Consider the following 23,385-nt stretch of genomic DNA (forward strand, 5'->3'; position numbering starts at 1 on the left):
TATGATTGTGTTAGTAATACTTATTCGGTATATGTTATTATAGTTTACAGATTTAATTTCTCTACAAATGAGAAATAAACTATTCGGAGCTAGAGAGTAAGGTAACGTAACAAAAGTGAAGAAAAAAAGAGAGGGAGCTCTCCCAGCCGTCCATTTCAACCATAGACGCGTCGACGACCGGCAGTCCACGGGGATAGGGCACAACAGGTGATATCACAGAGGTTTCATGTGTGCCCCCGTCATGCGTATCTGCTCCAACTATAAATGGATCCTGTCCTATGTAATATTTGATGAGTGACCCTAACTGGGCACAACAGGTAAAACCCTAAACCCTAGTGGAGTGCCCGTACGTTGCGACGACACATAGTAATATTTGATGAGTGACCCTAACAATCTATTATCATGTCATGGCTACTATACACAATATTCACATTGTAAATGGAATTACAAGCATGAATATAAAAAGTAACATAGGAGCAATTCAGATATCCTTAGTCACTATAACTTGTTTTTCTACAAGATGGTCGGAGTAAACTTATTTTGTATGTATTTTAACTTAGCAACAGATATATAATTTAGTACATAGTCATATGGTCATAATTAGGAACCTACCCTCTGTAGCTTGAGCATCTAATACAAATCTATCAAGTACAGGGGCAGTTGCAAGTTGCAACACAATCAGAGTAGCATAAGGTATTTAAGCTGTAACAAGATAGGTCTTGAAACATATCAAAGCATCGAACATTCTTAAGCGGCGATGGTAGCGGAAGCCTTGGAAGCGGCAGAAAGCTTGGACCTCCTCTTGGCCAAGCTCTCGCGGTCTCTCTATTCCTTCAGCCTCTGAGCAAGAAGCTTTTGGTACTCGGCAGCCTCAGACTTCTTCTTGGCGATCCTCTTCTTCTTGCCAACGACTCTAGTGCGCTTCCTCTAAAGGGTCAAGGGGTCACAAGCCACTGGATCTCGGTGTGCTTCTAACTTCATGTTTCATTGATTCGATGACGCCAAGACTGAACTGTATCTAGAAGCACACTGAAACCAATGAAATAAATACAGTAGCAATGCAGTTAGATACAAGAGACAATCTTTTGTGTTGGTCGATCAGCAGAAGGTAAAAATAATGTGTGCAACTATTGTCATGGAGCAGGGAAGGCATCTCATGCTAAATGAAGTTGATGCCCTTAAAAACATGAACAACTATATTTTTACTTTGTACAGTATGGCACAAACCTCGAAAAGAATAACATCTTCCTTTAATGTGAGATGCCTAGCAAAATTAGATAAAGTAGAAAAAACTTGAAGCACAACCAAGTTAAAAAACTGAAATGTAAACTCCTAATAGCACCTTACTTCCAATAAAATCATCTAACAAGTTTGCGGTTTTGTAAATCTGCTTAAATACCTGCTTTGTGACATGGTGTTGTCCAGCTGGATTTGCATTGAAATGAAAACTTGACAACCTCATAAACCTGCATATCATAAAAAGCCTATAGATTACTAAAATAGACAGGGGTCATCCTCATGGGCACTTAGGCAGGACAGTTACATGTATCCCATTTAGAAGTGTAAGTCAACAAATGTATTAGTAATCTTGAGGCAATTCAAGAAAAGTTTCGGTTGTCTGCACACAGAAGAATCTTCACTTCTTTCGTTCAACTCTTGATTAGCATAGGTCAATATTTGATCATTCTGTAACAGTCCAATAACTATTTTACTAAGAGCAGAAAGGATAGTAACATTTTCAAACTTCTCCGATGAATGCTCAAGGTTGGCTTGAAACAATACCATGTTTTCATCAATAGTGCAAACCAAGTATTTGTAAAAATCATCAAAGAAAACTATGAGTGTAAATTTGTGTTTCCCCAACTAATTCTAAGATACTTGAGGATCTCCATATTGAGTTAGCATAATAGCTAAACAATATGTTTTTTGTTACATAAGTCTCTAATGGTTTAAATATTAAACGTCTCCATATTATATACCTCTATCTATAAAACACGAACAAGAAAAAAAGTGTTAACAACATATTGCTCATGTGTTTTCAGTTATAAGATGTGTAGCCCCTGGGTCCCTAGCCTGAAGAAAACAAGTCTGTTAGACATTTTGAGGAAATGTTGTTGTAGATTGAACTTTTTTACATGAATCTGTAGATTGCAGAAAATGTGAATTTAGGGCTGACTCCCATAATCTTCATATAGTATAAATTATGACCAACAAACCTCTATATGTCATGAACAACCTTATAACCTATTACATGAAAAAATATCTCTAAGAAACAACAAATCTATAAATTGTCAAGTAAATATTGCGTAGAAGCAATTTTTGAGATTAGTGGCATACCGCTTGGATTGAAGGCTAAATAGTCACACATTAATCCTTGAAGCAGTAAGAGCCAAAGGTCTAAGAATCATTGCATAAATTATTTACCTATCGGACACATAATTTGTATTCCAAAACAGGCCTATCAAGCTCGTAAATATTGTGTTCAAAGAATAGCATGTAGACAAAGATAACTGTGAATTCTTGCCTCCTACAACTCTTAGTACCAGGCTTAGGGGCGACTTGCAGTAGCAATGGCCCTGCCTCTCCACTCTCATGGTCCAATGTTTTCATTAGACCCTTCTATCAAATAAAATCTTATGTTGTAGCTCATTTGGTCCAATCTTCTTTTTAATGCAAATGTAGTTATGCATATTCGTTCAGTGGGTCTCATGCTAACTATGGTGCCCCTACCTTGCAAGATCGTGGTAACCTCGGAACACTGATAAGATAAGCTTGTGCTTTCAAATGTGTATGCATATTCTTTCCTTAAACGATGAAGCTTGTGACAAAGGCGAAGCAAGTCTGCAAGAGAAGATTACAAAGTTCTTCAAACTCAATAATTCAAAAGCGTTTTATTGTATTTTAGAGAAAATGGGTAGGTTGAGAAAAGATAGGGGGTGGAAACTTTACCTTCATTGATATCCCCATTGACAAGAATACTCTGATCTTTGAGAGTCAAGGCCATGAAGAACCTTGAGACCAGATAAGTGGTTTGTTTTTTTGCAAAACAAAAACAAAGGCACTTGTAACCATTGCAATTCACAACATATTAAAACAAACACTTGTATCATTGTAGCTGTTAGCCAACTATTAATGGTTCCAAGAAAAAAAATCTTTGTGACTAAAAAGATTTGTTATCACTACATCCCACTTGTGTTTCCTAATGGTTCAATGCACATTTCAGAAAACCATCTAGATCATGATATCAGGTGAATTGTTGAATCATTTCAGCTCACTACTGAAAGTTCCCTATGCCTTGGAACAGGATCTGGATGTCGCCTAGAGGGGGGTGAATAGGCGAATAATAATTAATCACTTTATAACTGGAAATTCTTACTCTACTCGAAGACTGGATTGCAGTGGAATGAAGGACCCTTCGAGTAGGTTGCAACAGAATTGAAGTTCCTGTCTTAAAATACCCTGCACTTCAAAGACAGCTTATACCACATATAAATATTGAAGTGCAAGTATAAACAACAAATAAGACAGAGAAACAGCACACAGCACAGAGCAGAGCACACAGACACAGGGATTTATCCCGAGGTTCGGCCAAGCCTGAAATGCTTGCCTAGTCCTCGTTGGAGTTAGCCACACCTGGGCTTGGAGTCTATTTCAACTCCTTCCTCTGTTTGCTCAGATCTGTCAGTATGACAGATAGAGCCTTCCACTATGTTGAGTTGGGTTACAACAAAGCCGCGGCTGCTTACAATCTTCTTGACAGCACTCCGGCAGAGTAACAATGCGCTCAAGACTTTGCTCTAGCTCTTTGCAGCACCTCTCCACTCTCTAAAGGCTTATAACTTTGCCTTCACACAAACTAGAGAGATTTACACAAGAGGGAGAGAGAGAATCGATCCGAGTGATGTATACAATTGTTGGCTGCACTTGTGTTATTGTTTGAGGTGCCTAGGGGTCCCTTTTATAGCCCCAAATGGCCTAGGAGCCGTTAGAGCTTCATTTGGAAGCTCCCAGCCTTCCCTGGTTGCGGGTGCACCGGACTGTCCGGTGGCGCACCGGACAGTGAACAGTAACGGATCTGATTGACAGTTTCCTTCTCTGAAACAGCTAGCCGTTGGTGCACCGGACAGGTTACTATTCACTGTCCTGTGCACCGGACAGGTCACTATTCACTGTCCTGTGCACCGGACACAGCTACTATTCACGGTCCTGTGCACCGGACACTGCGACTATTCACTGTCCTGTGCACCGGACGCTGCGACTATTCACTGTCCTGTGCACCGGACACAGTTACTATTCACTGTCCTGTGCACCGGACAGAGTTACTATTCACTGTCCTGTGCACCGGACAGCTACTATTCACTGTCCTGTGCACCAGCCAACAGCACACTAAGTGCTTTTTCCTCCGTTCTTTCTCCGTTTGACTTCAACTTTTGGGAGGATTTTCCTGAGACTTAAACAAACACATTTAGAGTATAATCCAATTGATTTAGTCCTAGAAACTTACATCTTTCTTGTTCTTCTCCTAGCTTTTCTGTTTCTCCTCCAGCAGAGCTCAGAATGGTACTTTCTCTACAGAAAGAGTTAGAGAGCAAACCAAAGCACCAAACTTGTAGTAAGAGGTGTATGCAAAATGGTTGAATACTCAAACCTTACATACTTAACTTTTTTCATCGTTTTACCCAATTTGGCTTGTTTGAGGTCGATGTTGGACTCTAAACCATCAAGTCAACTTGACTTGATCTAGATTGACATATCTGAGCCCCAACCCCCGTTCACTTCTCGAGCTTGATCTTGAGCCTTATGTAGTGATCCTTGATGCACCATAAGTCTTCTTAACTCGATCAACCTTGACTTTGCAAGTCTTCTTCTTCACCCCTGGCTTTGGGTTCCTGGTCTCCTTGACCTTCTCCCGTGCACTCGATACCTCGAAGCTCTTCTTGCCTCCATCCTTGGCTTGATCGGTTGTCTCTGAGTTACGCACACCAAGTCTCACTTAAGCAATGTCCATCTTACTTGTGATGTCCATTATCTATAGATAATCCAGTCTTTGGACCATCACACTTGTTCACTTGTGTTGAACCCTGTTAGCTTTGCATTAAGCACCTGTTCAACACTTAGCACACTTGTTAGTCCTTTAATTGGGTTGTCATCCAAACCACCAAAACCCACAAGAGAGCTTTCAATCTCCCCCTTTTTGGTGATTGATGGCAACACAATTAAAGCTTACACAACAATAAGATTTAAAGCACAAATTTTGAATTCTAAGTTTATAGAATGCTCCCCCTAAATATGTGCTTACATTAAAATCTTAACTTTGGCCTTAAATGCCAAAATGCACATACTTAGGCTAATTCGAAGCATTGCTACACCTTAGCACCTGTGGGATGCATTGTGTGAAGAATCAAACCGTGATGCATATAACACACAAATGCACAGAATCAGAGTTAAACACCAATTAAATAAATATACCATAGGAATATCAACCTACCACTATTCACCATTAAGATACCGATTTAAAGCGCCAGAACCACATGAATATCTATCACAGGATAAACACAGTAGATACCAATTGATTCATATCAATGGAAGCACTAATTTTGCATTATCACCATATAATACAACAAGAAGCATATGATAAGTATTATCAACAAACTAACACATTTTTCTTTAAGATCAAAGGAACTCAAGGAAACCCCTTTGAGTCCTTTAGCACACAAAAAATTAATCTTCACCCTTAAGATAAGCTTTCCTCTCAGGTCGAGGTAAGCTTTAATGCACAAATTCTCCCCCTTTGACATCAAACACCAAAACCATATTCAAGCAAGAACATAGGATGATGTCAAGGGACAGCAGGGTATTAAGCAGGGAAAATGCAACACTCTAACATTACTCCCCCTTACACATTAAACATATGCAACACAAGCATTGGAGAAAAATTAAGGTACAAATACGCAAAAAGGTCAATACCTCCTTTTGTTCCTTTACCATGTTATGGTGTACTTTCCATCCAAGTAGGCGGAGTTCCTTTTGTCATCAATTCAAGATTTCCATCTTGAAAGTTTTATCTCTAGGGAGCTCCTTTACACTTATGTCTGATCCTTTATCCTGACCTTTTCTTGTTGCTAAGATACAAAACTTAGAACAAGTTATAGTATTGTGGCACAAGATGAAGCTTCTATTCTAGTGATTACCAAAAGATACCAATTGAAGCACACTACCAAGGCTACCAATTGAAAAATCGTCACTGTCATAGCTCCATGATATTTAAAGATAAGCATCTAGGATCACCAACTATTATAGAGCACGAGCAACCTTTAAATACGTAATTACTCACAACTTTAGATACCAATTACTCGACTTGTGGAGGTACTCAAGTCCTGATCGCTCCATTTCTTGCTCATCTTCCCTTTTCCACCTTGAGACTATATAGGATCACTCAAAAAACAGTTAGTCTCAAAAGACACAAGTTATGTGTGCTCCCCCTAAAGTTGTGCATCAAGTATTTGAATGACTTGCACCTTGCACATTCTAGCATCCTCAGAAGTAAAGGGGAAACATACCTTGGTCTAGGCATAATATATCAATTACATCACAAAAAGATACCAATTGAATAGATGAGATAATACAACTTATGACTAGTGGAAACAATGCATGCCTCATGATATATAACATTTAAAAACACCAAGGCACGCTTCACACATGATGATCATTGCAACACATATACCAATTGAAAAACGACAAGATCATACATATAAAGCACAATGTCTAAGCACACCATGATTAAGAAGTATTTTCTTAGGTACACCAAAGGAAACAACATTTTAAAGCATAAAGCACCTAAGCCAAGATACTACCAATTGAAAGGCAAGAACATAGCTATGATCACAATCAACGGAACTTCAAGATATTCAATGAAATTGCATAGTTCCATTCTCCATACCTTTGCCTTTTACCTGAATGCCATGAGATTCATTCTTTTAGGTAGTGTGTAGTGAGAGCACCTGTTGTCACCAATTTAGGGCTCCTTTTGCTCATGCACCTCATAGCTCGAGAGGGTGCATTAGAGTCACAACATGGATTTCTTGTTTTGGTATACACAGATTACCAAGACAAAGTAATCATGTGAACATGGACTAAACAAAACTATCATGCTTGCACATAGGTTAATCATTAAAAAAAACACATAGCATGACTTACAAAAAGATACATGTTTATCCACATACACTAAGAGAGTTAATCATGGTGGATATATCAAATGAAAAGCTACCCATTGAATGATTCAAGAGATATTCCCTATAAAGCACACAGTTACGATTAAGCAAGCATGATTATGATCTTGAAAATCATGGATCATTAATTGAAAGATATTCAACACAAGCAATCTCAAAAGCATAACTACTCCAAGGATAGGTATAGCACGACAATCCAACTTAAAAGCAATGCTGATTAGAAATAATGCACTTAAGATACACGGGTACCGTCCTTTGGAGAGCAAGTTGCAGATTCTCATCAAAGTCCTTCGCTTGATTCACCAATAATGATCAAGGACATCTACAACTTATTTAACTCGAGATGAACATGGGATTAGTATTGCACAATAATTCAACCTTGGGTCAATAAATAGACATTAAAATTGATAGCTTAAGCATAGAGTTTGAATTAACCATCTTAAGCTCTCCCAGGGTCTCCAGTCCATCTCGAGGCACCTGCATGGTCTAGTTGGCACGGTTTGGTACCCATCTCGAGATGGGTCCATAACGTTCATCTAAAAGGGCCTTTGGTACCCAAATAGCAGTTGTGCTAGTTCTAGGTGATCTCATTACTGATCTAGCACAAGTGTATGATTTGGGTCTCCTAAGCGAATAAGATTGAGATAAATTTACTTGTTTAGGAACCTTACCCTTCTTACATACCTTAGGTAGATGACCATGCTCACCACACATGTAGCAGAAGCGTCGCTCAACCTGACTTGACACTTGTTGTTTGTCTTTTTGCTTAGTGAGGGTCATCTTGGAGGGTGCACGTCTTTGATTCTTCATGAGCGGACATGAAGTGATCATATGGTCCTTATCGTTGCATCCAAAGCATCTCCTCATTCCTTCATCCTTGTCTTTGTGTGGACAAGACGCAATGAAGTGACCTAATTCCTTGCACTTGAAGCACCTCCTTTTTCCTCTTCCCTTTTTGCTCTTGGATGACATAGAGAGATGATCAGTGCAAACAACATGACTAATTGAATTTTTACCTTTTTCCTTGTTCATGTTGATTTCTTCATTTATTGCTTTAGGAACATCCTTCTTATGGAGTTTAACACTTGCTGCGGTTTCTCCCGTCTCAAGCTTCTTCACCACGCGTCCGTGGATATCTTGAGGAGGTTGAGCAATGCGTCTTCTCCTTAGTTGTTTTGCTTTCTTGTTCCTTTCTTTTGATCCTGCAGCTTGATGCTCATTCAAAAATTTGCTTTCTTTTGAGCAACAGGGGTTAGCACATGGTGATATATTATCTAAATGTGCACATATGCAAGAATGAGGTTCACATGAATTTAAGTTTGAAATTACAACTTCATGAGCAACATTAAGCATGATATGGTCATCAACTAATTCATTATGAGAATAAGATAGCATATCATATTTTTCACTTAGAGCAAGTTTTTCTAAATTTATCATTTCTACTTGACTCTTAAGCATAGAATTCTCAGTTTTAAGTTGAGCAACATCAGATAATACATCATGATTATTTCTTTGCTCAAATAAAATAGATTCATACCGTTGGACCAAATTATCATGAGAGCACTTTAGCTCCTCATGTTCTTTGGTCATCTTCTCCAGGCTGTCGTTGGTTTTGATGAGAGTCTCCTCTAGCCTGAGAAGCGTCTCGCCTTGTTCCTTGTTCCTACTCAACAACTTAACCAAGAGCACTTTGTCTTCTTTGTTGAGATTGGTGTAGAACCGGCGAATCTCCTCTTCTTCCACATCACCGGTCTCATTTTCCCTGTCATTATTATTAGTGGAAGCAATACAGGAAAATGTACCTTGTGGTGATGAAGACTCATCCTCGCTATCATCCTCATATTCCTCCTCATCATCGCTTTCGTCTCCACTGTCATTGTTAGCAATAAGACATTTATAACTAGTGGAAGACAAACCTGTCGGTGAGGTGGATTCATCGTTTGGTTGCCATCGTTTTTCCTCTCCCTTTGAAAGGTTAGTACCACAAGCAACATAGGGAGTAGAAGTAGTACAATTGGACTCAGAATATTTTATTTTAATTCTAGTCCATAGATCATGAGCATCAACAAATAAATCACTATCACTACTCATGATGGCAAAATAAGCACCTCTAGAAAGAGAGTCAACTAAGATGTTGCAAGCATGGTGATTAAGAGATAGACATCTTAGTTCAGTATTAGAAGGGTTTTTACTAATATTAGAGGGAAAAATACTTCTACTAAAGATCTGTCTCAAATCAGGATCAATATGCATGAAAGAATTATAAATAGAGACAGACCAAGATTTATAATTAGAACCATCGCCTAAAAGAAGTTCTAGAGTTACCTCTTGTGACGACATCGTCATCTCCGGACGGCTAAGCCCACACTGGAGAGGCCTACCTCTGATACCAATTGAAAGTTCCCTATGCCTTGGAACAGGATCTGGATGTCGCCTAGAGGGGGGGGGTGAATAGGCGAATAATAATTAATCACTTTATAACTGGAAATTCTTACTCTACTCGAAGACTGGATTGCAGTGGAATGAAGGACCCTTCGAGTAGGTTGCAACAGAATTGAAGTTCCTGTCTTAAAATACCCTGCACTTCAAAGACAGCTTATACCACATATAAATATTGAAGTGCAAGTATAAACAACAAATAAGACAGAGAAACAGCACACAACACAGAGCAGAGCACACAGACACAGGGATTTATCCCGAGGTTCGGCCAAGCCTGAAATGCTTGCCTAGTCCTCGTTGGAGTTAGCCACACCTGGGCTTGGAGTCTATTTCAACTCCTTCCTCCGTTTGCTCAGATCTGTCAGTATGACAGATAGAGCCTTCCACTATGTTGAGTTGGGTTACAACAAAGCCGCGGCTGCTTACAATCTTCTTGACAGCACTCCGGCAGAGTAACAATGCGCTCAAGACTTTGCTCTAGCTCTTTGCAGCACCTCTCCACTCTCTAAAGGCTTATAACTTTGCCTTCACACAAACTAGAGAGATTTACACAAGAGGGAGAGAGAGAATCGATCCAAGTGATGTATACAATTGTTGGCTGCACTTGTGTTATTGTTTGAGGCGCCTAGGGGTCCCTTTTATAGCCCCAAATGGCCTAGGAGCCGTTAGAGCTTCATTTGGAAGCTCCCAGCCTTCCCTGGTTGCGGGTGCACCGGACTGTCCGGTGGCGCACCGGACAGTGAACAGTAACGGATCTGATTGACAGTTTCCTTCTCTGAAACAGCTAGCCGTTGGTGCACCGGACAGGTTACTATTCACTGTCCTGTGCACCGGACAGGTCACTATTCACTGTCCTATGCACCGGACACAGCTACTATTCACTGTCCTGTGCACCGGACGCTGCGACTATTCACTGTCCTGTGCACCGGACGCTGCGACTATTCACTGTCCTGTGCACCGGACACAGTTACTATTCACTGTCCTGTGCACCGGACAGCTACTATTCACTGTCCTGTGCACCAGCCAACAGCACACTAAGTGCTTTTTCCTCCGTTCTTTCTCCGTTTGACTTCAACTTTTGGGAGGATTTTCCTGAGACTTAAACAAACACATTTAGAGTATAATCCAATTGATTTAGTCCTAGAAACTTACATCTTTCTTGTTCTTCTCCTAGCTTTTCTGTTTCTCCTCCAGCAGAGCTCAGAATGGTACTTTCTCTACAGAAAGAGTTAGAGAGCAAACCAAAGCACCAAACTTGTAGTAAGAGGTGTATGCAAAATGGTTGAATACTCAAACCTTACATACTTAACTTTTTTCATCGTTTTACCCAATTTGGCTTGTTTGAGGTCGATGTTGGACTCTAAACCATCAAGTCAACTTGACTTGATCTAGATTGACATATCTGAGCCCCAACCCCCGTTCACTTCTCGAGCTTGATCTTGAGCCTTATGTAGTGATCCTTGATGCACCATAAGTCTTCTTAACTCGATCAACCTTGACTTTGCAAGTCTTCTTCTTCACCCCTGGCTTTGGGTTCCTGGTCTCCTTGACCTTCTCCCGTGCACTCGATACCTCGAAGCTCTTCTTGCCTCCATCCTTGGCTTGATCGGTTGTCTCTGAGTTACGCACACCAAGTCTCACTTAAGCAATGTCCATCTTACTTGTGATGTCCATTATCTATAGATAATCCAGTCTTTGGACCATCACACTTGTTCACTTGTGTTGAACCCTGTTAGCTTTGCATTAAGCACCTGTTCAACACTTAGCACACTTGTTAGTCCTTTAATTGGGTTGTCATCCAAACCACCAAAACCCACAAGAGAGCTTTCAACTACACAACCCAACCCTTGCCCAATAAGGGAAATGTGTCACCACACCCTTCGCTTAATAAGGAGGACAAAAATTAGAGTTACCTGAAACTGTAAAATAAAATGTATCACTTATGTGCACAATGATGGATATATAAAAAGAAAAGATTAAAAGAACAAGTACATTGTCATTACTTGAAGGTGGCGAGGGGAGATCCCATCCTACCTGCATGCAGGTCATACACACTCAAGAATGGATGGTCCTGCATCGAAGACAACAGGAAGGGAAGGATAAGATAAGTGGTTTAGTCTTGTAGACGATTATTGAAATGAAATGAAGGTGTGAAACTGTTTTTCAGCTTACCAATAAGGCTTGTGTTGAGGACCTATCATTAGCATCCTTATGGAGACTGCAAATTATGTCGATGCACAAGTCCACTGATTGAGAATACCAAGACAACAATTATAGATGGAAACATATGATCCAAACTTTATTGGTGTTACCTTCTACATGCTTTTCCATGCATATGTAATTAATAAGTAATATAAAAAACAGGCATTTTTACTTGAGCAATAAAACCATGAACAAGAAATGCAAGCACCCCTATGATGGCGTTTTAAAATAGGAGTTGATGAAAATTGCCAATGCCAAAATAATTACCTAATGCTAATTGTTCTATCGGACTAATGGGTCTGTCAGGACTGTGAACTGTCCACCGATAAAGTTTATGAAAAACAGGAGCTTACCTCCCATGCAATGTCAGGTGATTAGATTTTTGTTCAAATTAAAAGGCAAACTACTGAGCAAGGTAAAGGAAGTTATTGTCTTTACTGCTAAGCAAAGCGAAGGAGCAAGAAGAATGACCTCGATTGAAATTAAGTCACAGTAATTCCATAGGAGTGAAATGGAGTGATATAATTTGTAGAAACTAATTGCGAAAATGTAGGAGTGATAAACTTTGCAGAAACCAAATCGAACCTGACACCGAAGGCTGCTTTGTCCGTGTCACGCTCGCGGGGTCGCTCCTACCAACAGCAACAACAACCTACAAGAGGCACATATAGTATTATCGAGCAACTGCATGGAGAAGCAAAGGCAAGGCTGGCGGCTTATCAGGGAGCGTGCTACATGAAAAAAATTGTTCTGTCGAAACTTCAGATGATTGGGGATGGTAGTACCATCAAATATCCTAGACACAGGCCAGATTGATAAAATGGATCTCAGAGACACCACTGTACAATTAGTGCACCAAGAACTGAAGAACATGGTCGTCTAAAACTGAATCGCAAACGACTGCATTAAGAGCAGCAAGTAAATCACCATTGCAGGGGGTGTAGAATCAGTGGGTGTACACTGGTGCTTGTAGCGGTGGAAGAGGCCAAGCCACTTGAGGCGGACGTCGACGTTGTCCTTGGTGAGCTTGGCGGCGTCGATCTCCTCCATGGAGATCTTGGCAGGTCCCTGATGTCGTCATCCACGAACTGCCCCATGGGCTCCTTCTCTGGCTTCACCTTCTCCTACGGGTTCAGCCCGGTTCGATACTTCTCCTTTAGGGCCCAGTACCCTCCCTCCCACTCCTCGACCCTCGACTCCAGCCACTCTGTGAGAACTTCATCCCGTGTCGCCGACGAGGACGACGATATGGACAAATAGTACTACACACACTATTCTGTTCACATTGACCCAAATTGATAATTCTGATTCTAGTTTCAAAAAACACTGATCTGCAGGGGAAATGGTAATATTTACAAATCCAAATAAGCTAATCGAATTTTCTCAAATTGCTAAAGAAAATATCATATTTCCCAATCTACTAAATTTCTTAATTGAGGGCAAGAAAGCCATCAAAATTTTCCAAACAGGGTGTAGAACTAAAGCAGCTATACCCAACCAATTATGAGTCAACTGATGCAAGTCTTTAATCGAAACTCCATACAAGATTGAGACTCTGGGAGTTTCATGACTGCTATATATTTAAACCAATTGATGGCATTGCTGACTTGTACTTGTTAGTTAGCCAGGCTAGCGAAAACAATGAATCTAGTTCAAGACTTGTCGTCACATGGACACACTACAAAACATATAGTTCAAATAATTTCTGGATGAGACAGAAGTAGCCCTTCAAGCTCGGCGGGTGCAATATGCCGAAGAAAAATATGAAATTCGACTAAAAACAAATTATATAAGATTCAAAAGGTAAAATAACATATGTGAAGGATAATCCATTTTATGATAGTTAGATCGAATAGTAAGCAAAGAATATCAATCTACTGAATAATATTTTGTATAAATATAAATGCTTAGTAGAACTGCAAACGTTAGCTGCAGAAGGGACCCAAATGAGGCCGGACAAATTCTCCTTTCAGTAAGCACTGTTCAGATTACTAATTTTCACCACCCACATAATTATAAATAAAAGTTTGCAGAAACTAAACATTTGTTTGCGAAAAAATGAGAATCTTTACCTGAAAACCTTTGTACTTAATAAGTTCTTTAAGTCTATCAACTACGAAAAGCTGACCTCCCTCATCAAAGTATCCAATATCACCAGTATGCAACCACCCTTGCTTGATTGTAAATTCAGTAGCTTGCACATTATTTTTCTTATCGTGTAATGACTTTTTTAGAATTAATTTCTTAGCAAGTTCTTGATATTCCTGGACATTAACTGGTAGATTATCCTCCATTCTGCTCCATCAAATTGTTAAAAAAGGTCATTCGTATGTTGCAAATATATCGATTTCAGCCATACACATTTCAGAGAATTAGCATACAGAATGTTCCTTTTTCAGTGCAAGCACTAAATCATTTCATTTTGGAACTTTGGACACATATAAAGATAGAGGTGCGTCGGTAAAAGAAAACGGTATATCAAAAGAAGAGAAACATGCATTGGAAACCAAGAATGTGGAACCAAAGAAAAGCACTGCTGTTATTCTCAGGGTGGGTTTGCTTGTGGCACTTATTTGTTTGTTGATTGGATCCAAGATTAAGCATAGGTTATAATTCAGCAAGAATGTGGGTCAGCTACCTGTTCACTTAATGAAGAATCATCTAGATTAAGCATAGGTTATAATTCAGCAAAATAGCAAGTGGCATCCTTTCAGTCCTAGCGCTTGGAACATATGTGCAACCTAGAAATATCATGAATGGCAACCTATATTAGGATAAATGTGATCTCAAGTACAGAAATAGGAGTATTTATGCCTTTAAAAGTACTCTATTTCAGCTAATCTGATTTACCACATAATTGAAACAAAGTGTCCGTACATCCTACTAATCTCTCCATAATTTAGGGTCCAAAAGGCACCATTTCACCCTCAGAAAAATTCCCAAATGCCCTGCACTTAGCAACATATAATCAGTTTGCACAATCCGAAAACCCACCCAGGTTCTCCCTGTCCAAATAAATTGTTTCCAAATTGTTTTCGATGTTTTCCTGATAAGAAGTTAGTGCCATTACATTAGAAGATCATAACCACATCGAGGACAGTGTTGTACCATGATTAATAGTCATTCTACTAATCTCTCCATAATTTAGGACTCCAGAGGATGGACTCAGCGCTATAGGTCCAAAAGGCACCATTTCACCCACAAAAAAATTCTCATATGTCCTGCACTTAGCAACATATAATCAGTCTGCACAATCTGAAATGTATTTCATATGCCGAGCGAGCGAGAAACCACAATTACATTAACCAGTTCAAAAGCAGGCTGTTTTAAAAAAGGAACGAGCAATTAGTGCCTAGTCATTATAGCTTCATACGCCTCCAAGGCAGAACCAGAGACTGGTGGTTTACAGAGCATTAGGCGTGCACAAAAATTGGAGTACAGATAACACATGACAGAGGCCCTTTCGCAGCCTAGCACTTTATTGAAATAAAGTTTGAAAATGCACTGTATATTGGACACTTTCATCACCATCCTCACCGTCGTTACAACCAGCAGCTTTGGCCAATTCTTCCTAGACTTCAGTTCTCCGATCCATTCCTCCGTGGCCTTCAGAGCATCTAAGAGGTCAGTCGGGCTTCTGTCAGTTCCATGGTGGTTAGATGATTGTATCAGAAAGGCAAAAGTGACAGTAAAATGGTCTTACTTCTTCCACTTCATTGGGAGTCATGATGAGCGGGGGTGACAACATGATGCTGTTCCCAGCCACCCTAATGAGCATCCCACACTTCTCACACTCGACACCAAATATCGAACCCTCTGCATGACAGTCTGTTCCAAGTGAGCATGCACTCGGACATACAGGGAAGGAGAACAGAGAGAGGGGAGGGAGAAGAGCCATGGATCCGGCGCGAGAGGGGGGCTGGAAACAGGCAGATCTAGCGACACTGACCTCTCCGCTGATTTAGTGCCTCATATCTTGGATCCTCGAGAGGTGATGACACCTTCAAGCCATGGATCCATTGGAGATTGGCCCTCCATGGGATGCGACCGGGCTCCATGTCGCCGCTGGGCCAGGGGGTGGGGAGGGAGGGAATGGGGAGATGGAGAACCAAATGTTAGAAAGTTAGGCATTTTTAGTTTTAATTTAATCCAGAAAAACAGTGCGATATATGTGATGACATGTATGTGCATGTGTGTATAACTACTCGCATAAGCAGTAAACAGCAATGAAACATGCACAAATACGAAGAACAGAGTGTACCCAGCGGAGGGACTGATGCTCAAGGCATCAGTGGCTCCATTCACACGAGACATCTCGTGTGTTTGTTCGATGTAGCCGTACGAAGTCGGTGCAGGAAGATGTACGCTGTGCAGTCCCTCGAACGGTCGCCGGGAAGAAGAACAGCAGCACGCGTCAACTCGGGAAGGCGACGAACAGCAAGCTGTGAACGAAGCAGCTGGACAAACAGGTCACGCGAGCAGTCGCGAAGACGCTCCCCAAAAATCTGATCGCCCGCACACCCGTGCAAGTGTATCTCTGCGGTCGGTGATTTCGGAGGCCTGCTCTCCCACTCTCTCTGTGCTCGCAGAAGATGGGACGGGAATGTATTGTTTGCAATTCGCGTGAGATAATTCGCATGACTGGAAGAGCCCTCCCTCTCTATTCTTATAGGCGGTCAGAAGGAGGGAGAAGAACAACGGACAGAAACGGTCGCGCATTAGAACTGGAAACTGACGACAGTAACTGACGTCCGTTACTAGCCATAAGACAGGAAACAGACGGTTATCATGACGGTCATCGCTCCAGGCAAAATGCGAAACCGTTTGAAAGGAATATTCGGACCAAGGTCCGATCTACCACGAGCCACGGCCACGGCCCGGCCCGGCGGCGGCGGCGGCGGCGCGCGCGCGCGTGTGGCAGTCCTTCATCCTTTTCTCAACTTCTCAATAGATGCACCAATGGTCCACCTATTTAAGTTGATTGATTTGTCCTTTGAACTTCCAATATGGTACTAAATAATTAGTACACCATAGCATTAAAGTGGGCCATTAGCATTGACTATTATTGAATATTAATTTGGGCCAAGCCCACATTAATCCAACAATCCCCACCAAATGCTAAGTCACACAAAAAAGCTCTCATCATCTCAAACGTTTGATATACTGGTGTTTCGATGGAGACTGTTAAGTTGAACATCCACCTAGAACTTAGACTACACTTGACCACAACTGCACAATGGACTAGGCCTTGAATTGGCAGTTTTGCGTGGAATGAATTTCATCTAAACTCTTTACCAGTACTAGATTGCTGAACGCATCCCCTCTGGTTGGAGCATATAAGTCAAACTCCATAGCCTTTCATGGGTATCTAGAAACCACCCAGATCTCATAAACTGTGACTAGCAGTTAACCCATATAGGTATGTTCCTCTAAAGATGTTCTGTAGGACAACATCTTTGCTTCACAAAGCCACTTGGAACATATTAAGGTGTAAACACCAACCTACCTTACAGTAAGGAAAGATATGCATCTGAAATGAGCCTTATTAAGGGTCTTTCCTCTCAGTCTACCACTAGCTTGTTTCACCATTCTAATTCACGGGATCTCCGATCACATAGAACAGGTTACCACTATGATAAACTTTAGGTGGGTCTTATGCCCATCTCACTTGATGCACTATCTATCACACTACGTGATAGCCCCTTAGTAAATTGATCTGCCAGATTTTTAGACGTATGGACATAATCCAACGCTATTACTCCGGAGTTTCTCAATTTCCTGACAGATTTCAAACGCCTCTTTATGTGCCTTGTCGACTTCATATTATCCTTAGAACTGTTTATCTTAATTATCACAGTCTGATTATCACAGTTCATGGAAATAGCCGGCACAGGTTTTTCAACCACCGGTAAATCCATAAGGAGTTCACGAAGCCACTCAGCCTCAACTGAAGCGGTATCTAATGCTGTGAATTCTGCTTCCATAGTCGACCTCGTTAAGATGGTCTGCTTGCAAGACTTCCATGAAACAGCACCACCTCCAAGTGAAAACACATATCCACTTGTGGCATATATCTCATCAGCATCAGATATCCAGTTTGCATCACAATAACCCTCCAGAACTGTTGGGTACCCGGTATAATGGATGCCTAAACTCATAGTACCCTTTAGATAGCGCAAAACTCTCTCAAGAGCACGCCAGTGATCATCTCCCGGATTTGAAACAAATCGACTAAGTTTGCTCACAGCAAATGAGATGTCAGGCCTCGTAGCGCTAGCTAAATACATGAGTGAACCAATTATTTGGGAATATCTCAATTGATCCCTAGCTATCCTTCGATTTTTCTTTAATAGCTTACTAGGATCATAAGGCGTTGGAGCAGGTTCACATTCGCTAAAACCAAAGCGACTCAAAACCTTTTCCACATAATGGGATTGCACAAGTGTGATCCCACCAATGCCTTCTCTCAGTAGCTTAATGTTAAGAATAACATCAGCTTCTCCCAAATCTTTCATTTCAAACTTATTAGACAGAAAGTCTTTTGTCTCTTTAATCACATCAAGACTCGTCCCCAAGATTAGAATGTCATCAACATATAGGCATAAAATTACTCCCTCGCCCCCACCATACCGATAGTATACACACTTGTCTGCTTCGTTCACAACAAAACCGGCAGATGTCAAAGTTCTATCGAACTTTTCATGCCATTGCTTAGGTGCTTGTTTTAGGCCATATAAAGATTTCAATAATTTACACACCATGCCTTCTTGACCGTTTGCTACAAACCCAGCTGGCTGCTCCATGTAAATTTCCTCATCTAGCTCTCCATTTAGGAATGCTGTCTTAACATCCATTTGATGGACGAGTAGACCATGAGAGGCAGCCAAAGAAAGTAGCACACGAATTGTGGTCAATCGAGCCACAGGTGAATAAGTATCAAAGAAATCCTCACCTTCCTTCTGTGAATAGCCTTTAATTACAAGCCTCGCCTTGTACCTTTCAATAGTACCATCAGGCCTAAGTTTTTTCTTGAACACCCATTTACTTCCAATGGGCTTACACCCATAAGGACGCTCAACTACCTCCCAAGTTGCATTAGACATAATAGAATCCATCTCACTCCTTATTGCTTCCTTCCAAAAGTCAGCATCAGGAGAGGAATATGCCTCTTCAATGGTACTTGGTGTGTCATCCACAAGATATACAATGTAATCATCACCAAAGGACTTTGCAATCCTTGGTCTCTTACTCTTTCGAGTTGATACATTGTCATTTTCCACATGATTATGTATATGGGATTCCTCAGTGTGTTCTACCGGAATAAAATGCTCATGGGGTATCGTTGGTTCATCATTAGACGTATCATGTGTAGCTTTCATGGGAAATTCGTCCTCAAAAAACGTAGCATCTCTGGACTCCATAATTGTACCAACCAACATGTCCGGTACTCCAGAGTTTATAATTAAAAACCTATATCCAATGCTGTGGAAAGCATACCCAAGGAAAACACAATCAACAGTTTTCGGTCCTAATTTGCGCTTCTTGTTAATTGGCACATTCACTTTAGCCAAACAACCCCAGGTGCGCAAATAGGAGATATTTAATTTCTTCTTTTCCCATTCCTCGAATGGTGTGATTTCTTTGTTATTTGTGGGAACTTTATTCAGGACATGACACGCCGTCAAGATCGCCTCACCCCACCATTCCTTAGATAGCCCTGAAGTCTCTAACATGGCGTTAACCAAATCAGTTAGAGTACGGTTCTTTCTTTCAGCAACCCCATTGGATTGTGGTGAGTATGGCGGTGTCCTCTCATGAATAATACCATGTTCCACACAAAAATCAGAAAAATCACCCGAAAAATATTCTCCACCACGATCAGACCTTAACCGTTTAATTTTCCTCTCGAGTTGATTTTCAACTTCAGCTTTGTAGGTCTTAAAATAATGCAAAGCTTCATCTTTTGATTTTAAGAGATACACATAACAAAATCTAGTAGAGTCATCGATAAAAGTAATAAAATATCGCTTGCCTCCTTTAGTCAATATTCCGTTCATCTCACATAAATCGGAATGTATTAAGTCTAGTGGTGCCAAATTCCTCGCCTCCGCAGCCTTGTGAGGCTTGCGAGGTTGCTTAGATTGCACGCACACCTGGCACTTAGAACCTTTGACTAAATCAAATTTCGGGATTAAATTTAAATCTGCTAACCGCGAGACACAACCAAAATTGATATGACAAAGTCGTGAATGCCAAATATACGACTCATTCGAAACAACATTGTTCACAGACTCATTACACGCATCATGCAAAGATAAGCGGAACAAGCCTCCGCTGTCATAGCCTTTTCCAACAAACGTTCCATACTTAGACAGTATACATTTATTAGACTCAAAGACAATTTTGTAGCCATCTCGACACAATTGAGAGCCACTAACTAGATTCTTTTTGATGGAGGGGACATGCTGCACGTTCTTCAATAGCACCGTCTTTCCCGAAGTAAACTTCAGAATGACTGTACCAACACCAAGAACACGCGCATGTGATCCGTTCCCCATCAGCAAGGCTCCAGTCCCTTTGCACTGATAAGAAGAAAATAAAGAAATATCAGCACACACATGAATATTAGCACCGATATCAGCCCACCACTCAGGGGATTGACACACTGAAAGAACAGTAGGTAAAAGATTACCATACCCCGATGTTCCTTCTGCAGTCTCGCTAACAACCATGTTTACTGTTTTCTTCTCTTGAGCTGGTTTTTTCTCTTGCTTAAATTTGCGGTCTGGACAAGCGCTTGCCCAATGATCAGTACTCCCGCAAACAAAGCAACCAGCTCCTTTGTTCTTCTTTTTGAACGAGGCTGCCTGCTTGGGCTTCGTGGCATTCTGTTGCTTGTTCTTTTTTTATTATTATGTGATGCATTGGAGTTCTTCTTTTGTACCATATTGGCACTAGAAGTCTCAACTCCTTTTCCACGAGTGTCTTTTGCTCTCGCCCTCTCCTCAACATCAAGAGAACCAATAAGCTCAGCCACGCTAAACTCTTGTCTCTTATGTTTTAGAGTGGTAGCAAAGTCCGTCCAAGAAGGTGGCAGTTTAGCGATAATACCGCCGGCCACGAACTTGTCAGGCAAGACACATGGGAATTGTTCGAGTTCTTTAGCCAGTGCCTGTATTTCATGAGCCTGTTCAACTACAGGACGGTTTTCCACCATCTTATAGTCAAATAGCTGCTCCATGATGTACAGCTCGCTACCAGCATCAGAAACACCAAACTTCTCATCTAATGCATCCCATAACTCTTTTGCAGATGTGCACGTTAGATAAGAATCAACATACTTGTTGGCAAGAGCGCCAATCACGGCGCCTCGAAACAGGTTATCGACAACGTCGAACATTCTCTCCTCTTCAGGAGTGAACTGTTCGGGTTTCCCCTGTGCGGCGTGATAGCAGTTCATTGCGGTCAACCACAGTATCATCTTACTACGCCATCTCTTGTAAAACGTCCCATCAAAAGGTTCACTTGGTTTTAACGCAGCAGCAAAACCACCAGCGGAAAAATGCCTAATATCAGATTTTTGGATTGTTAGAAAGTTAGGCATTTTTAGTTATAATTTAATCCAGAAAAACAGTGTGATATATGTGATGACATGTATGTGCATGTGTGTATAACTACTCGCATAAGCAGTAAACAGCAATGAAACATGCACAAATACGAAGAACAGAGTGTACCCAGCGGAGGGACTGATGCTCAAGGCATCAGTGGCTCCATTCACACGAGACATCTCGTGTGTTTGTTCGATGTAACCATACGAAGTCGGTGCAGGAAGATGTACGCTGTGCAGTCTCTCGAACGGTCGCCGGGAAGAAGAACAGCAGCACGCGTCAACTCGGGAAGGCGACGAACAGCAAGCTGTGAACGAAGCAGCTGGACAAACAGGTCACGCGAGCAGTCGCGAAGACGCTCCCCAAAAATCTGATCGCCCGCACACCCGTGCAAGTGTATCTCTCTGCGGTCGGTGATTTCGGAGGCCTGCTCTCCCACTCTCTCTGTGCTCGCAGAAGATGGGACGGGAATGTATTGTTTGCAATTCGCGTGAGATAATTCGCATGACTGGAAGAGCCCTCCCTCTCTATTCTTATAGGCGGTCAGAAGGAGGGAGAAGAACAACGGACAGAAACGGTCGCGCATTAGAACTGGAAACTGACGACAGTAACTGACGTCGGTTATCATGACGGTCATCGCTCCAGGCAAAATGCGAAACCGTTTGAAAGGAATATTCGGACCAAGGTCCGATCTACCACGGCCACAGCCACGGCCACGGCCACGGCCACGGGGCCACGGCCCGGCCGGCGGCGGCGGCGCGCGCACGCGCGTGTGGCAGTCCTTCATCCTTTTCTCAACTTCTCAATAGATGCACCAATGGTCCACCTATTTAAGTTGATTGATTTGTCCTTTGAACTTCCAATATGGTACTAAATAATTAGTACACCATAGCATTAAAGTGGGCCATTAGCATTGACTATTATTGAATATTAATTTGGGCCAAGCCCACATTAATCCAACACCAAAGCTACTCACTCACTCAACCAACCACGGACAGTGGCAAGGGCAAGGTCACCGCCATTGTGCTGGTGCTTGTGCACTGATGGCGTGACATCGAACGAAGGAAGCAGAGGGTGAGATTCAGAGAAGGAAAAAGGGGTACTGGCTCAATCTGGGGGTAGGGATTGGGATGGCGGCGGTGTACCTTGAAGAAGATGTTGATGCATAGACCTCAACAAGAATTCCCCCATGCCCTCCGGCCTCCGTGCATCCTCTGGGTTGCGGGTTGCGGAGCCTCCCTGCGCGACGGTGGGTTGCAGCCGCGACATCCAGGCGTCCGTTCCGACGAGCCTCGAGGCGGGGAGCAGCGTATGCGGGTGGGATCGGACGACGGCGGCATAATCGGGGTAGGGGCAGGGGGGCGGAGTTCGTGGCCAGCCAGAACCGGGGGAGGGGAGGCCGGGGGCGACGGTTTCGGGGCGCGATCTAGGAGCGGCACCGTTGTGTGGGATCAGGGAACGAGACTGAAATGTAGGATCGTACGACTGAGATTATAGAATGGTAGACTGGATGGTTGAGATCGCAAAATGGCAGAACGACAGGCTACCCTTACCGCCTTAATAAGTAGTAGAGATGTATATCTCTCATGCAATTATTGCGATTTTTTGCATCCAAAGGTCGAAATAGAAATTTTCTGCATTTTGAAATTATATAGGATTTTAAGTTATATACAAATCTAATCATGCATTTTTTATTTTTGTGTTGTGAGAATAATACATTTAAAAGTGGCCTGAAAGTTGAAATATAATAATGTGACTTTCAGAGATGCTCTTGATCTGACACACACTGACAGCCGTCCAGATCAGACCCATTTTATCCCTCGACCCCGCCTCGAAAGAAATCCATACCGGCCCACTCAGCCCGCGCAGCCCATCCTCCAACCTGTTCCATTCATCTGTAACGGATC

The 23,385-nt window shown here is 41.8% G+C and overlaps 1 protein-coding gene and 1 long non-coding RNA gene across 2 annotated transcripts; both read right to left on the reverse strand.

The window, feature by feature from the left end:
- Window positions 1–435: 435 nt before the first annotated feature.
- On the reverse strand, window positions 436–7,010 carry LOC109945591 (uncharacterized). Its single transcript, XR_002268830.2, has 3 exons — window positions 2,950–7,010; window positions 1,400–2,841; window positions 436–1,029 (listed from the first exon to the last, which is right to left on the reverse strand). It is a non-coding gene; the product is annotated as an uncharacterized lncRNA (long non-coding RNA).
- A 4,482-nt stretch (window positions 7,011–11,492) lies between these two features.
- Window positions 11,493–15,481, reverse strand: LOC103654201 (uncharacterized). Its single transcript, XM_020552742.2, has 4 exons — window positions 12,798–15,481; window positions 12,456–12,522; window positions 11,841–11,914; window positions 11,493–11,739 (listed from the first exon to the last, which is right to left on the reverse strand). Exons 1-4 carry the CDS (start codon window positions 12,918–12,920, stop codon window positions 11,668–11,670), a joined length of 336 nt encoding a protein of 111 aa, XP_020408331.1. The 5' UTR covers window positions 12,921–15,481; the 3' UTR covers window positions 11,493–11,667.
- Window positions 15,482–23,385: the final 7,904 nt, after the last annotated feature.

Source organism: Zea mays, chromosome 4 (genome assembly GCF_902167145.1).
Source record: "Zea mays cultivar B73 chromosome 4, Zm-B73-REFERENCE-NAM-5.0, whole genome shotgun sequence".
Classification (NCBI taxonomy): Eukaryota; Viridiplantae; Streptophyta; class Magnoliopsida; order Poales; family Poaceae; genus Zea; species Zea mays.